The sequence below is a fragment of the Lasiodiplodia theobromae genome (genome assembly GCF_012971845.1).
Source record: "Lasiodiplodia theobromae strain AM2As chromosome Unknown scaffold_61, whole genome shotgun sequence".
NCBI lineage: Eukaryota > Fungi > Ascomycota > Dothideomycetes > Botryosphaeriales > Botryosphaeriaceae > Lasiodiplodia > Lasiodiplodia theobromae.
The window spans coordinates 62,845-77,633 of record NW_023336543.1 but is presented as its reverse complement, the minus strand read 5'-3'; the positions used below and the strand labels follow the sequence as shown (position 1 = coordinate 77,633).

Sequence of the window (14,789 nt, the reverse complement as noted above, 5' to 3'; positions counted from 1 at the left end):
CAGCTGTTGGGATGTGTGTCCAGGCATAGCGAATGAGAAAGTCTGCACCATCTATAGCCAGAAATCCGTGATTGCGCGCGGAGGACTGGTAGAGAAGTCCCCGGCTCGTTGGTCTTAGGTGACTCGATGGCTTCGCTCATTGCGCTCTCCATTTGGAAGCTTGGATGCCTGCTGTACGCCGAAGCAGTTGCGGTTGTGTTGAATTACTATTCCCATAAGCGTTTCCCAATTTCTCTTGTACTCATACGTCCGGTGTCTTTCAGGCTGGTCACTACGCTGTGAGACAGGATAGTGGCTAACCCCGCTACAGTGGACGGGTCTCGTGGTAGTAATGGTGGGAGACTTGAATAAAAAAAATGACGTTACAAGGGTAAGAAACAGAAGAAAAGACTCAATTAGCTAGAATGACAGCGGGTGTATCTGAAGTCGCGCCTCCCTGGATATGGTTACGTTGGTAAAAGGATCTTTCACAGCGTTCTTAAGGTATATGGTAGCGAATTGCGCGGATATAAGGCGAAATAGCTGGGTCGATGCTACTTTTGTGGTGTTCGCGTTGATAGTGAAGCTTGCTTACGGAGTTGTTGCATTGATGAGGGCTTCCATGCCCAGTGTCGAGATGGATATCTCTGTTTGTGCGATCGTTTGTGCGAATGCTTTCAAAATGCTCTAAGAAGTGTCATTTGGACGTCTCCGCCGAAGCCAGACGCTCATTTCTCGACGAGAGGCCTAAAAGAGTAGCAAATACAGCAATTAGTACGATGAATAGAATAGCGAAAGACGGCGTCCAGAGCTTGAGCCTCTCATCTTCCCGAGAATAGGAGAGCGCTGAAGCTGCTCTGGTCTTGTGCCTGATTTGGAGTTCGGCTAGTTGAGGTTTCACGAGGAGCTCTTTCCGGAGTCTCTGGATGATGAAACTGCGCATGCGGAGTCGAGGTGGCCTCCACACTCGCCGCTTGGTCGTGGTATTCGTTGCTCGCTGAGCTCCATCTTGGATTCACCGGGGAGACTGAGCGCGACACCATCGGAATAGCAGCAAGGTGCGCATGCTGAGTGTAACCGTCATTTCGAGCTTCCAGATGTTGTGAGGCACAGCAACTGATCTGCTACAATAGCCGCCGTACTACGCGACCGGCAGTTGCTATTGGCCCAAAGCGTCCAGGAATACGAAATCACCTTTCCAGCGCTACGGTACCACCTGTGGCACATTCTTCAGCTCTTCCGGTCCTCGCATCACAGAAGTATGCTGCTTTTCTCTCCTGAAGCCTTGTAAAGTCCGACGATGCCGAGCTGGCATTTAGCTGGCTTCTAGAGACATGAATGCAGACAGGAAGATGCTGAAAGGCCTATTTGCAGACGCGCTTGTAGGGGATATTTTCTGGCGGGTAGAAATGACCCACTCTGTGCGTGCTGTGCCGCCCCCACCAGCGTAGCGATATAATGCCTCTACGGCGCGTAAGTCACGTGTGCGGCGCAGTTGCTCTGCTAAATACTTGGGTGACCCGGTTGACTTTGAACAGAGGATGGGACCCGCCCCGAGGCCTATTGGACCCCATCAGTGACTTCCACCACATGGCGTCGCCTTGTGCTTCGAAGGCTTGCAGTATGGCACTCGATGCCGACAACCGACCGACCCCTGCTTTTCATGGACACAGCCTCCGGAGGTTCCTTTCTGCCGCACGCTCCTCGGCCTGATGGCACCGTTATGCCGACTCGATTTGGAGCTGCGATCGGCCAGCATGCGCGCACGATGAAGAGCGGAAATTGCTGAGATATCGCTGACAGTGTGGTGGCAGATTGCGTGCATTTGAGCAACGACGCGCGGACGCCAAGATGTCAAGACTTCTGCAACACGCGGATAAGCTGCATCTTAGCACGGTTGCACTACCTAGTCGCGCAGCAACGGCGTGATGCGAAGATGCGACGCTGCTGACGCCGCAGACCGAGACCGTCAACCAACCGCAGGACCGCATGCGCGTCGAGGGCGCTGCGTCTGGGGCCAAAGAGGAGGAATTGCCATCGTACACGCGGCAGATCAGTGCGCGTCAGCAACGCAGGCGCCGGCGAGGTTGGATGGACAGCAGGCGTCGGCGCAGACGCAGACGCAGACGCAGATGCAGGCGCACGACAACGGCAGGCAGGCCCCCAGCCCACGTGAGGCTTCCGAGCCCGCGCCGACCCCCCAGGCTCGCGACAGGACCACCCGCTCCCGTGCTTCAGCATTGAACAGCGTTTCTTGGCCGCCGGTCCAGAGAGTTCGAGGGAAGACGGCACCTGACGGGATCCAGCCCAATTTTGGCCGACGGTGGCCAGCAGAAGGCCCACCGCCTGGTGCGTGAGACGGTCGGCTAGCACGCCCGAGGCAACGAGGCTGAATCCTGAAACCTGCCAACGCCGAATGCTGCCCCTGTGCCTGCGCCTGGACGTCGCACCGCCGCCCAAAAACTTCAATTCGACTGGATCGCTTTGCCCACCAGCAATCAAACCCTGAGACCGCTATGCCGTCCACGGCGCATCGCTGCCGCTTTTGGCCCCAGAGAACGCCGTGTTTTCCTTCGGTGGTTGTGCCTGGCTGCTGCCGCAGCTCTCTTACTGGCTGCGACCCGCTCTTGTCCGCGCGCATTGCTCTCGGCTCTGGCCGCTTCGGACGACACTGCTGATGTTGATCGCCGCGTGGGTGTGGTCCGGCCGAGCGTTTCAAACCACGGAATGGCGCTGGAAGGAGAATGGTCGTTCGAGCCTTTTGGCGGAAAATGCACGACATGAGCCCGTGGGGAGTGATGCATGTTTCGCCCCTGCGCGAAATGGGAGTCGAGGCGGAGGCTGCGCGCCATGCATCAAAATGCACTCTTTCCCCTCCATCTCACTTCTTAAGTCTCTTCTTGTGTTTCTGGTGTACGCTCCCTAGGTGTTTGATATACGGCATTTCCCTTCTTTATTAGTACCTAATTCTCCCTCTCCTTCGTCTTTCCCAGCCTATACGGAGCCCCGTGCCGGCACGGTCTACCAGACAGAATCAGACCTTCATTTTCTCCAATTCAATCGCCTAGCAGCAACGTGCTTCAACGTGTAGATGTGAGTACTAATACAGAGCAAGACTCAGGATCCCGTTTTCTCCCCTTCTCAAATCATCGGTCAGCCCGTCCGTTGATTTACTTTCGCCTCTGAGCCAGACGTGTCTTAGACTTGTCCAGAATGGCATTGTTCATGCTTCATGATGTCTTTCCTACTTCTTCATCCAGCTGGATGGTCTATCCGTGATCTTTTGAGCCCCCAAGTCTGACATTCGTTCCTTACAGCACTACATTCGGTCTTTTACATCACTCCTTAGATCAACCTTCGTTCTCTATCTCAAGGATCGCCTAGCGCGCTCCTAACACTCATTCACTATGAAGCACGCTTTTGCCGCTTCGGCCGCCGCTCTTTCTTTACTGGGATCTGCTTCGGCATGGACAATTCCCATTCCCGCCAACTGGAATGGCAACTTCATGGGCTTCAACCGCGGCTCCTCCGATGAGACCTTCGCCGAGGACCTAGCTGCTCTCGCATCAGCCGTCGCGACCTCTACGGCCCCTGCCACCGCCGCAGCAACTGGCTCCTCTCACGAGTCTGGTGGCGAGGAGCATCTCGTTATCTTCAACGCTTCGCATCCCACGACTCCCGATATCGAGGAAATCCTGAACCGCTTGGAGCTTAGCTCGAATCATTCTGATGTGCGCTATGTTTATGACAACAGCGTCTTCCGCGGGTTTTCCGCAAACATGAAGGAACACTGCATCAAGGCATTGGGCGAGATGGTCGAGGTTGAGACGGTGGAGAAGTCTACTGTCATGTCCGCCTCCTTTAGGAGGGGCAAGAGGGACGTTAGCGCGCGGCGTGGCTCCCCCTGGGGTCTGCAGCGCATCTCTAGCTCGCTGTCGGTCCCCGGCAATGCTACTGATGGCCTCGCTTTCACCTACTCATTCGAGAACTCGACGCTGGGCAAGGGTGTCGATATCTACGTCGTTGACACTGGCATCAATGTCGACCACATCGCTTTCCAAGGACGCGCGAAGAACGGCTGGACTGCCTACCCGGACAATAAGGATCGCCCAGTAGATGGCTGGACCGATGAGAGGGGCAACTACACGGACGGCGCCGGTCACGGCACCCACGTCTCTGGCACGTCTGCCGGCGCCACCCTCGGCATTGCACCGGGCGCCAACATCATTAATGTGCGTGTGCTCGATGCCGATGGTGGTGGTCTCTCTGCCGACACTATTGCCGGCATCAGCTGGGTCATCAACCAGCACGATAAGCGCAAGAACGAGTCAGACTTCGTCGGTAGCATCCTGAGCATGTCTTTCGGCACCTCTGAGGTCGCCGCCGCGCTGAGCAGCAGAATCATTGATGCGACTAGGGCGGGCATTCACGCCTCGGTGGCTGCAGGCAACGAGGGCAAGGACGCGTGCGACTTCTCGCCCTCCAACGCCGGCGGCTCCAACTCGTCCGTCGTCACCGTCGGTAGCATCGGCATCAATGACGAGATTTCGTCTTTCTCTAACACTGGTTCTTGCGTCGATGTGTACGCCCCCGGTGAGGACATCCTCTCGTCGTACATCGGCGGCGACAATGTGGTGGAGTACCTCGACGGTACTAGCATGGCATGCCCCCACGTCACAGGCGTCATGGCCTACCTGCTGGAAAAAGAGCCTGCCTTGCGTCAGGACCCCGCCGCCATGAAGGCCCGCCTGACCTCGTCCGGCCTTCTTGATTCTATCACCGGTCTCGTGCTTGACACGAAGCAGACCGTCCTGCTGAACAACGGCGTCACCAGCGCCTCCCTCGGCAAGAAGCGTCAGGTCTCTGACGACGACGATGAGCTCGATGCCCTCACGTCTGGCGTGTTCGTCCTTGGCGACGGGGACGCCAAGTCGAAAAAGTGGTGGTAAACGCCAAAATAGCAAAGAGAAAAATAAAAAAGAAAGGGGCGCCTTGTGACGCCGCCGAGCATACGAAAGCCAAAAAAAATATACATTGAACGCATCCTCATTATCTGTTCGTTGTAAATCTTTCCAATACCTTTTTACCCATTTTATTTCCTACATGTTACACATCGGCCATTAATATACTACACACTCCGTCTTGGGGGAAGCCAAAAGAGTTGGGAACGTACGGGTTGACGTCGATTTTGACTTTGGTTATTCGGAGAGTTTTCTGTTAGCGATGAGGCGCAGTGCGGCGAAGCAGAGCAGGAAACAAAAAGCGGAGAAAGAACGAAGCACTCAATTCAGTCTCGACTTGCAACGCCTAGAGAAGAGATGCTTTCCTTTTCTTTCTACTAGAAGTAGAGTCGCTGAGCGAAGTGTTTCTTTTCTCATTTTATTTCAAGTCTGTATTTCTGCATTACATGATACCATAGCATCATAGATACTTGACAAATAATTCTGCAAACATTCACAAAATACCGGCTCCTCTGCAAAAGAACGGTGTGTGATCGCAAGCTTTCTGCGCTAAACAGTCGTTGATGCCGGAGGTGTTACAAGCGCTCTCCTGTACTGTACTTCCGACCAACATTCTTGGCTCTACAAGCGCGAGACAGGTGCAGACGCCATTTCCCGCGCGTATCTACCCCTCCGATCTTGGCGGGGGAAGCTCGTACGATAATCCTTTGTGGATTGCTAATTTAATCAGGGTGGGTCCGGTGAGCTCGGCTTGGCGCATAATGGTCATTTGAACGAGGTGGTATCTGCTGCTATAGAAGCTCTTCTACATAAGGGGAATGGTTTTTTGTGGGCTTAAGGTTGCCCAATGCCAGTCATCATTTCCCATCGTGCCCCGTAATGCCGTTCGTGCCGTTCGTTGATTCCTAATTATTACTCCATGCACAACTTAATGCTGCCGCACACTTCCGCGCGCCTTTCAGGCGGGCTGCGCTTGTGCATCGGCAGATGCAGGACCACCAGCGTTCCGCTGCGTGCTGACTGCATACTCCTTTAGGAAGTCGGGACTGTTCTCAAACTCCTCACGCACCTATTAAGTTTTTGTGTCAGCCAAGGAAAGCCTCTCCCTATGACGTGTACATGCTGCGCTCTGCATGTCGAGAACGGAGAAATGAATCAACTTACGATGTCCAGTCCACCAACGAGCTCACCACCCACCCACAGCTGCGGGAAAGTCGGCCAGTCGGCGTATTCCTTGAGGCCTTGCCTGACCTCGTCGTCGGCTAGGATATTGAAAAAACCGTACCGAATTCCCTTCTCTCTCAGTATGCTGACCGTCTGCCTGCTGAAACCGCACTGCGGTGCGCTGGGAGTGCCCTTCATGAACAGCATCACCGGCGCCGCCTTGACGAGGCCGTCCAGGCGCGCGAACAGCTCCTCCTTGCTCGTCTCCTGCTCGCCCGACTCGGGCGCGGTGGCGGGGTCATTGGCGCCGGGAGCGTAGCCGGCGAGGTTCGGGGCGGTGCCGTTCGGCTCAGCGGGCTTGGTGACGGCCTGGGGCGGCGGCAGGCCCAGCTTGCCCGGGTTGCCGCTCTTGCCGGCGTGCCGCTCGACGGCGGCGCGCACCTTAGAGGCGTCGCTGCCCGACACGGTCTCGACCGTCTGGCCGCCCTTCTGCAGCACGATGTACGGCACCGCCGTCACGTCGTACGCCTCCGACACGTCGGGCAGCTCCTCCGCGTTTATCGACACGAAACCGATCGACGGTGGCGACTCGGCCGTGTACGTGCTGGCCAGCGCCTCGAGCACCGTCGTCATCTGCTTGCAGGGCGCCGCCCACGGTGCGTGGAAGTAGACGACGAGCAGCGCATTGGGCGGGAAGTTCTGGACGTAGGCCGCGAAGTCGGCGTCGGTGGTGATTTCGGTGACAGTCGCGGCGCTCATGTTGGGCGGCCCAGAAATTTGTCTTCGGCGATCGGGGAGAGTGTGGGGCGTGCTCTGCGCGACAGTCGGTTGGGATAGAATTGGGCGTCTGGCGAGGGTTGTCGGTGGCGTGCGAGAGGTTAAAAGTGACGGTGGTCGTCGAGTAATCAGATCGAACTGATTGATATGCCCCGCCGCTGCGCCCGCCGAAAAGCTCCTCCGAGGAAGCGCACACGCCACTTTCCCTGGTCACGTCATCGCTGATTGAACCACACACCAGCAAGCTGACATAAACAGACCATCAGAAATATCGTAGCGTGCTAGTTGACTCACGCCAGGAATATTAAATAGCTCCAACAAGGTCTAGTGCAGCTTCTGGCCCTGTTTTGATTTCACTAGCCGGATGCTTATATCAAATGGACACGGTCTATGGAGGCTCACCCGCTAGAACTGCTTATATTGATGGACGCGTGTAGACCATGGAAGTTCTAGTCTGGATAATCAAGGGAGACTGAATGGTCAATGCAAGCAAAAGGTGGACACTTGCGAGGTGACGTTGGCATTCACATACCGTACTTTGCCCGATATCGGCGGCGACTGCTTATGTTCCAAGTTCAACATGCAATCGAATCAAACCAGGATTTGCACAGTCACATTAATGAACTACTTGTAGTGTACAATAACACGCATATCGAGTGCCTAGAACATTCCTCATAATGCTTATGTTGCTAACTGAAGTAGGTAGTGGCGCTCTTCGTTTGGTATAAGGTCGTGGGAAGCATCGTGAGGAACGTCAGCGCTGTATTGCTGATATCAACATGGCTTTAGATGGTCTCTGCAGCTTCAGTTGGCCGATAACCCCTTTGAGCTGCGCTAGAAGCCGAAGTAATCTCCGCCCTGTTTCGCAACAGGTCTCCATATTGTACTTACAACACTTACCAGCTAATTTTAGTTCACGTTCGTATACACACAAATCCGTGTTTATACGCTATGGAGCTTTAGAAAGTGGGAGTATATTTAGATGTAAGTTTGAGGGATTGAAAATTGCTTCGCGCAGAGAGCAAATTATAGCCACTTGGTGGTTTGGAGGTAAAAGAGAATGTATATTATTCCATATACAAGCGCATCTAGTAGATTAGACCTTGTCAACATATCTCATCGAATCATATCGACTATCTTAGTTGCAATAAGATATACAAGAGTGGAAGACGGTATGAAGACCGGAGCACGTGCTTTGGATGCTCGCGGGTTTGCGCTAGTCCGTAACAGGTACCGCCTTCGCGGCAGAATGTTTGCGGATATCAAAAAGTTCCCCGGCGCAAGTCGCAGCCCAGCAGCGCACCTCAAGATCACGCTCCGCCACAATGTCGATCCCGCTCCGCCAGATGTATGCAATCGCCTAGAGTGAACTTTTCTTGAGCGCTTTCTGACTAATCACTTCCACAGCAAGCCCAAGAGCGCGCGCACAAAGCGCGCCCTCGAGAAGCGCGAGGCGCAAGTGCACGAGAACCCGAAAACGACGCTTTTCCTCCGCGGCACGTCATGCAGCCAGATCGCGCAGTGGGCACTTGCAGATTTCAAGCAGCTGAAGGAGCCGTTTGCGATCAAGTTCAACAAGAAGAACGATATCCACCCGTTCGAGAATGCCGACTCGCTCGAGTTCTTCAGCGAAAAGAACGACGCCTCGCTCATGGTCTTCGGCCACCACAGCAAGAAGCGGCCCCACAGCCTGACCTTCATGCGCTTTTTCCAGTGGAAGGTCCTCGACATGCTTGAGCTGTCCATCGACCCGGATACTTTCCGCCAGCTCAACCAGTTCAAGAACAAGAAGGCCGCCGTCGGTCTGAAGCCCATGCTCAGCTTCTCCGGCACTCCCTTCGAGAGCCCTGTCCCCAATGCGTACACCCAGGCGAAGAGCTATTTCACCGACTTCTTCCGCGGACAAGATGCGCAGAGCGTTGATGTCGAGGGTCTGCAGTTCATGATCCACTTCAGCGCAAAGGATGAAGTCGATGGCCAGCCGAAGCCTGCAATCCACATGCGCGTGTACCTCATCAGGACGAAGAGGAGTGGTCAGAAGCTGCCTCGTGTCGAAGTTGAGGAGATGGGTCCTAGGATTGACTTTAGGGTCGGTAGGGTCAAGGAAGCGGATGAGTCTATGATGAAGGAGGCTCTCAAGAAGCCCAAGCAGCTCGAGGTATGTTTCTTCTCCTCCATTTGATTTGTCCGACAAGAAATGAACCTAGAACTGACATCTTCCATAGCCCAAGACGAAGAAGAACATCGAGACGGACATTATGGGTGACAAGATCGGAAGGATACACGTCGGGAAGCAGGATCTCAACCAGCTGCAGACCCGCAAGATGAAGGGTCTGAAGCGTTCCAAGGACGATGTTGAAGAGGAGAGCGAGGAGGATGGCACCATGTTCGACGATGACGACGAGGTCAGTGACGAAGAGATGGACGAGGATCTTGCACCGGAGACGCACCCCAAGCGTGCCCGTGTGTGATGGGTGGCATAAAAGTCTTTCACCGAGGTTCTATGCATTGAGCGGGCGCGGGTCTGGCTGGAAAACAAGCTGGCGTTCTATGGTATCTATCTAATGGGGGTTTTTACGGTCGATCAGGCGACCTCTGGTAGTACAAACAATCAAGAAACCAATAACTCATGAATTTTTTTTATGGGGCACCGAGACCCTTCCTATGCAGCTCTACCCCAAGTGCTCCTCATTGCGTATCCCAACGCAGTCTTATCTAAGCAGGCTACTTACACCAGCAAGAAGCAATCTAAGATGCGGCTTCAAGGGTGCCCTCCTTCTCCACGGCGGAAGCAGGTTTAGACTGAGTATCCGCACTCTTGTTCTGGACAATACGGAGCAGGTTCCTCAGCAGCACAGCGATGGTGCACTTGCCAATGGCAGGAACATAGATAGAAGCCTTCTGCTTGACCTCAGGCGGGAAATTCTGGGACTGTTAATATCAATTGGTGCGGCGACTGTTGATGCGCATTCACTCACCTTTTCACTGGAGAAGTTGATGCACACGGCACCCTCACGGAGAAGGTGGACAGGGACCTTGAACTTGTCACCCGGAACGCCACTGATGACAACGTCGCTCAGCGGGAGAATCTGCTCCAGACCCCAGCCGGGCTTCTCCTCGACCTCGTGCCTGCGCTTACGCAGGCCCTCACCTCTGTGGTACTGCTGGACGTCGTCAATGTCCTTGGAGTAGACTACAGCACCATCGTTGGCCAGCAAAGCAGCAAGCGGCCTACCGACAACCTCCGACCTGTTGATAACCGTGATGGTATGTCCGTGCAAGCGGTTGCCGTAGGGCAGGATGGTGTTGTAGATCTGGAGGTGCTCGAGGATCTTGATGACGGCGAGCGGGGTGCAGGGCAGGACACTCTTGAGCAGCTGGGCCTCGTCGAGGAAGCGGACGTTGCGGTACATGTTTGAGATGTACTTGTGAGTCAGACCCTCGACGTCCTTGGTCACATCGACGACGTTCTGCAGGTACTGGTCCTGGCGGGTGCCGAAGATGGGGTAGTAGACCATGATGCCGTCAACGCTGTCGTCGCCATTGGCCTTGATGAGGGCATCCTCGAGCTCCTCACGGTCGACCTCGCGAAGCTCGTACTGAAAGCCGCTGGAGCACAAGACTCGTCAGACACGGGGATCTAGCGGGGTACGAGGCAATTGCGGAAGCAAGAAAGCGACTGGAGGCTCACTTTTCGCGGGCCGTCTTGCCGGTCCAGTCGGCGTAGACGCGCGAGGCAGGATCGCCGCTGGCAAGGAAGCCAACGAGCAGCGGGGAGCGGTTGAGCTGCTTCAGGCCGTCCTGAACCTCGGCCAGCAGCTTTTTGGCAACGCCGCCGGCCAGAATGACCTTGCAGGTGGGAGCGTCGGCCATGTTGTTGTTGTCGTCGAAGTCGCGATTCCTGCGGGGTCTGGGATCAGTAGTATGGGCTGTCCGAGGCAGCAGCAGCGCGTCCAGTCTTACATGGTGGAAGTTTCTGAGCTGTGCCTGGGCGACCAACTGCCGACAATATTTTGGCCGCACGCGCACCGACGCCGCAAGCCCGTGCAAATCTTATCGGCGGGCCGCGCTTGGCCGTATCAGGAATAGCGCGCTACGTGCTTCTCCGTCACCCGCAGGCTGCTTACCTTAGGCTTTTCCGCCATTCGCAGACCGAGCCCGAACAGCGACCCCAAACGCCATGTCCGATATCCAGCTGTACTTGTTCGAGTTCTCCAGGAACAAGGACGAGGCGGCACGGATTGCGACCCAGACAGCCGAGCGTGCGCCCCCACCCTCCTCCGCTGACGTCAAGCCCACACTGACCGCGCCTAGGCCTGGAGAGCAAGCAGCTCAAGCTTCTCGAGTTGGTAGAGTCTCTGGGCGAATTCCTCAACAACGATGACGGGCCCACGAGAGCGAAGGGTGCGCCTGCTTCCCAAAATCTATTTTGCCTTATGTACTGAATTTGTCAGCCATGGCCTACCTCGCCGACGTCCTCTCGGCTACCCCGTCCAAGGCCTTCACCCGCCAACACAGTACGTCCATGAATCTCTTCGAATTCTGCTCCATGCTTCCGGATTTTACTACCATTGCAATTGTTTCTTTGGCGAAAATTAAATTTCCTATTTCATTTTTTCATTCTTGGAGTTCCACCTGACCTCGAATAGGAAATCTCCTGTGCGACTTCATACTGTCCCGTATAGCCGACGACAATGAGGGTATTGGCTCGTCAGCCAAGGCCCTCATGGCTCTGGAAGAGCGTGGGGCCTGGGAGAAGGAGAGAGCTGCCACCGTGCTTTCTTCTCTTGTAGACCATACTCATCCGCTGCGCCAATTCAAGCTCCAGAGCGAACGTTATTCCGTCTTGCGGCTAATCGATATGCTTGTGGCCAAGTACAGAGAAGGTACTTCACCATTGGCCATGGTAGTTGACTTGAAGCTGACCTGAACAGCGGTACGCAGCGTGCATGAGACTACGCCGGGTTTCCTTTCGCGCTTCATTTCCTACTTTGATGGAGAGAAGGATCCTCGTAACTTGATGGTTGCCTTTTCGATCCTTAAGGTACCCATGACGGAATGGACCATTGGTGCAGATGCTCAGGTTAGTTTTGCAACAGTTGGGGAGCACAACTCGTCCCAACACTCACGTCTCGTTGATGTGCCATCACCATACTGACCGATAACAGGACTTGTTCGATGCCGTCTTTAATTACTTCCCAATCACATTCAGGCCTCCACCGGATGATCCTTATGGAATTACTGCCCAGCACCTAAAGGACCGTCTGCGGGAGTGTATCTCATCCACTGCAGATTTTGCTCCTTATGCTTTTCCTGCTCTCCTTGACAAACTTGACTCCACATCAATCAATACGAAGGTGAGAATCACAGATTTAGTTGCGGGAGCACATCTGACAAGCACTAGAGAGACGTCCTTCAAACTCTGACCGCGTGCATTCAAGATTACGGGCCCCGTACCGTTTCCTTGTACGCTGTGACTCTATGGGATGCTCTGAAGTTTGAGATCCTAAGCGCGCAGGAAGAGGATCTTGCAGAAGAGGCTTTGAAGGGCCTTGCAGAGATCGCAAGACAGCTGACACAGAACACGGCCGGTTCACTGCATGCCTACCTGAAGCCGATTACGAAAGAGTGCAATGAACATCTTGAAGATGCGCCAACCAAACAGTCGGCAGCTTCAGGGAAGATATTGCATGCTATCGCTAAGGTGTCTCCGGAAGTCGAAGACTCGATACTTGGCGCAGTTCTGCCGAATATTTTCACTCTTTACCAGACCAGCGACACCATGGCAAAGAGGAGAGGTCTTATAGAGGTCCTTGCCCAGCTCGTTAGGGCCGATATCGCTGTTTATGGTGAATGGCGGCTTGTTGACAGCGAGGTTGTCCAGCCTGGTCCCCGGACGTCCGACAATGCTCTTCTGAAATTCCGCGATCAAGCCTTAGAGGTTATGAGCAATGGCCTCGCGACAGCACCAACTAAGGAGGTCTCCTTCCGCTTGGCGGCGCTCGATGGCCTCTTGCAGCTTGCTAAGGCTAGACTTATCTTGGATGACGACGACATCGCCAAGGTAATTTCCGTATTCCACAACATCGTTATCTCTGAGGAGTCATACGGAAAGGACGAAGTCAAAGCGGCGGCAATTGCTGGGTTGGTTGATATTGCGCACCAAAAACCTCAACTGGTGATCGACAAAGCTTTCCCTGCCTTCATGGCAGAATTGCCAGACAAGGACGTCGAGGGGTCAGATTCGTATGCTCCTGTACTCGAAGCATTCGCAAAACTCGCTACGGAGGAGCAGATTTTCTCGACTGTGGTGTTGCGGCTGAAGAACAAGTGCAATGTAGCGATCCAGCAAGGCGCTTCAGATGGATACATTATCGCGCTTCTCTCTGCAAAACTGTTTGCATTCTCGAAGGGAGCAGTCAAGCTCGAAGGAACTTCTGATTCCTGCCCCTACTACGACGAAATCATACTCCCCACCCTTTCCGAAGTTTCAGGATCGAAGTCGTCGGCCTTCGATAACGAGTTCGCCCTTGATGTAGTCGGGCGCCTCTGCAACACCATCCTTCGGAAGCAGACCGTGGAGTTCCAGAAGGACAAGATTGCCCCGGAGACATATACCTTGTTTTCGGGCGAAGCTCTGGACAACGTACCGCCTTTCAGTACCACCTCCTCTCCTGAAAGGAGGAGAAAAATGATCGTCTCCACACATATTCTTGCAGCACTCCGCCGCGAAGCTGCCCCTATTGCGGATTCCCGAAAGCTTCTCACCGCCCTGATGGATTTCGCGGTATTGGAGGACATTCCTCCGCGCGTCCGTCTGACAATAAACTCTCAGATCTCCCTTGTGGCCAACAAGTTCATCCCTTCAGCTGAAATCAAGGACACAATGAACAGCATCTTCTTCGAGCCACAGCATTTACTATCCGCAGAGAAGCTTGATGACAAAAACATCCGTGTCATTTTCGCGATCATCAAGGGCCTAGCTCTCCGCAACGCTCCTATTCTCAACACCGTCCTCCCGTCACTCCTTGAGCTTCTCAAGGATGCCAAGCATGGTCTTGCGGTAGCCCGCGGCTTTTCTACTATTCTGGCCCCACACGACCTCTTGACGAAGGAAAACTACTGCACGGTATCCGGGTTGCACAAGCAGAAGGTGTTCAATCTTCTCGTACCAGCAATCGCTTCCTCATTCAAGGCTGCGGACCAGGCAACTAAAACCAATTATTTGATTGGTCTATCTGGCATCTTACGCTGGATCCCATACGCAATCATTGAACCGGAACTATCGCAGCTGACCCCCTTACTCCTGCAGTGCCTGGACCTGCAGCAATCTCAAGCTCCACAAGGCCAGCAGCAGCAGTTCGACGATGTCAAGAAGGCTACCGTCGACACTTTGATCGCAGTCTTGACCCACGAACCCAAGGCACTCGAGGAACATGCCGCTAGCTTGATCACCCGTCTTCTCAATACGGCAAGTGCTGCGTCAGCCAAGAACAAGGCTGCTGCCGTTCCACCGAGTAACAGCCCGGCCCTTCGTGCAGCCGCGCTCAAGTGCCTCGCCCTTATTCCCGAGAGACTGCGTGGCGAGATAGTACTGCCCTTCAAGCGGCAGGTTGTCAAGAAGCTAACAGCGGCCCTCGATGACGGTAAGAGAGCGGTTAGGCTCGAGGCGGTCAAGTGTCGTGCGGCTTGGTTAGGTATGGACGAGGTAGATGATGATGACGAGTAAAGATATCATGCCGGGCGGGGGATAAAGTTCGGTGTGCACGGGCTTGTAAATTGAGTTCAACGTATTTCGATGGAAGAAAAAAAAAATGGTCTGACTGGCTTTTGGGGGTGGGTGGATAGAGGATTCGGTACGTATGACAGCGTGTGCATTTTTTCCTGGGTGGCCGCATGTAGGTAGGA

The 14,789-nt window shown here is 54.4% G+C and overlaps 5 protein-coding genes across 5 annotated transcripts; 3 read left to right on the top strand and 2 right to left on the bottom strand.

Annotated features, from left to right (window-relative positions):
- Window positions 1-3,386: 3,386 nt before the first annotated feature.
- Window positions 3,387-4,928, top strand: LTHEOB_12323 (Peptidase S8/S53 subtilisin/kexin/sedolisin; the record flags this gene model as incomplete). The annotated part of the gene is made up of 1 exon (XM_035509178.1): window positions 3,387-4,928. The coding sequence occupies one exon, from the start codon at window positions 3,387-3,389 to the stop codon at window positions 4,926-4,928; it is 1,542 nt and encodes a 513-aa protein (XP_035364712.1).
- A 970-nt stretch (window positions 4,929-5,898) lies between these two features.
- Window positions 5,899-6,863, bottom strand: LTHEOB_12322 (Monothiol glutaredoxin-4; the record flags this gene model as incomplete). The annotated part of the gene is made up of 2 exons (XM_035509177.1): window positions 5,899-6,009; window positions 6,105-6,863. 2 exons carry the CDS (start codon window positions 6,861-6,863, stop codon window positions 5,899-5,901), a joined length of 870 nt encoding a protein of 289 aa, XP_035364711.1.
- A 1,343-nt stretch (window positions 6,864-8,206) lies between these two features.
- On the top strand, window positions 8,207-9,352 carry LTHEOB_12321 (BRCT domain-containing protein; the record flags this gene model as incomplete). The annotated part of the gene is made up of 3 exons (XM_035509176.1): window positions 8,207-8,229; window positions 8,289-9,039; window positions 9,107-9,352. 3 exons carry the CDS (start codon window positions 8,207-8,209, stop codon window positions 9,350-9,352), a joined length of 1,020 nt encoding a protein of 339 aa, XP_035364710.1.
- A 277-nt stretch (window positions 9,353-9,629) lies between these two features.
- LTHEOB_12320 (Methylenetetrahydrofolate dehydrogenase) lies at window positions 9,630-10,754 on the bottom strand (the record flags this gene model as incomplete). The annotated part of the gene is made up of 3 exons (XM_035509175.1): window positions 9,630-9,806; window positions 9,860-10,490; window positions 10,573-10,754. The coding sequence occupies 3 exons, from the start codon at window positions 10,752-10,754 to the stop codon at window positions 9,630-9,632; spliced, it is 990 nt and encodes a 329-aa protein (XP_035364709.1).
- A 307-nt stretch (window positions 10,755-11,061) lies between these two features.
- Window positions 11,062-14,610, top strand: LTHEOB_12319 (DNA repair transcription protein; the record flags this gene model as incomplete). The annotated part of the gene is made up of 7 exons (XM_035509173.1): window positions 11,062-11,143; window positions 11,196-11,285; window positions 11,336-11,398; window positions 11,531-11,767; window positions 11,816-11,964; window positions 12,050-12,238; window positions 12,286-14,610. 7 exons carry the CDS (start codon window positions 11,062-11,064, stop codon window positions 14,608-14,610), a joined length of 3,135 nt encoding a protein of 1,044 aa, XP_035364708.1.
- Window positions 14,611-14,789: the final 179 nt, after the last annotated feature.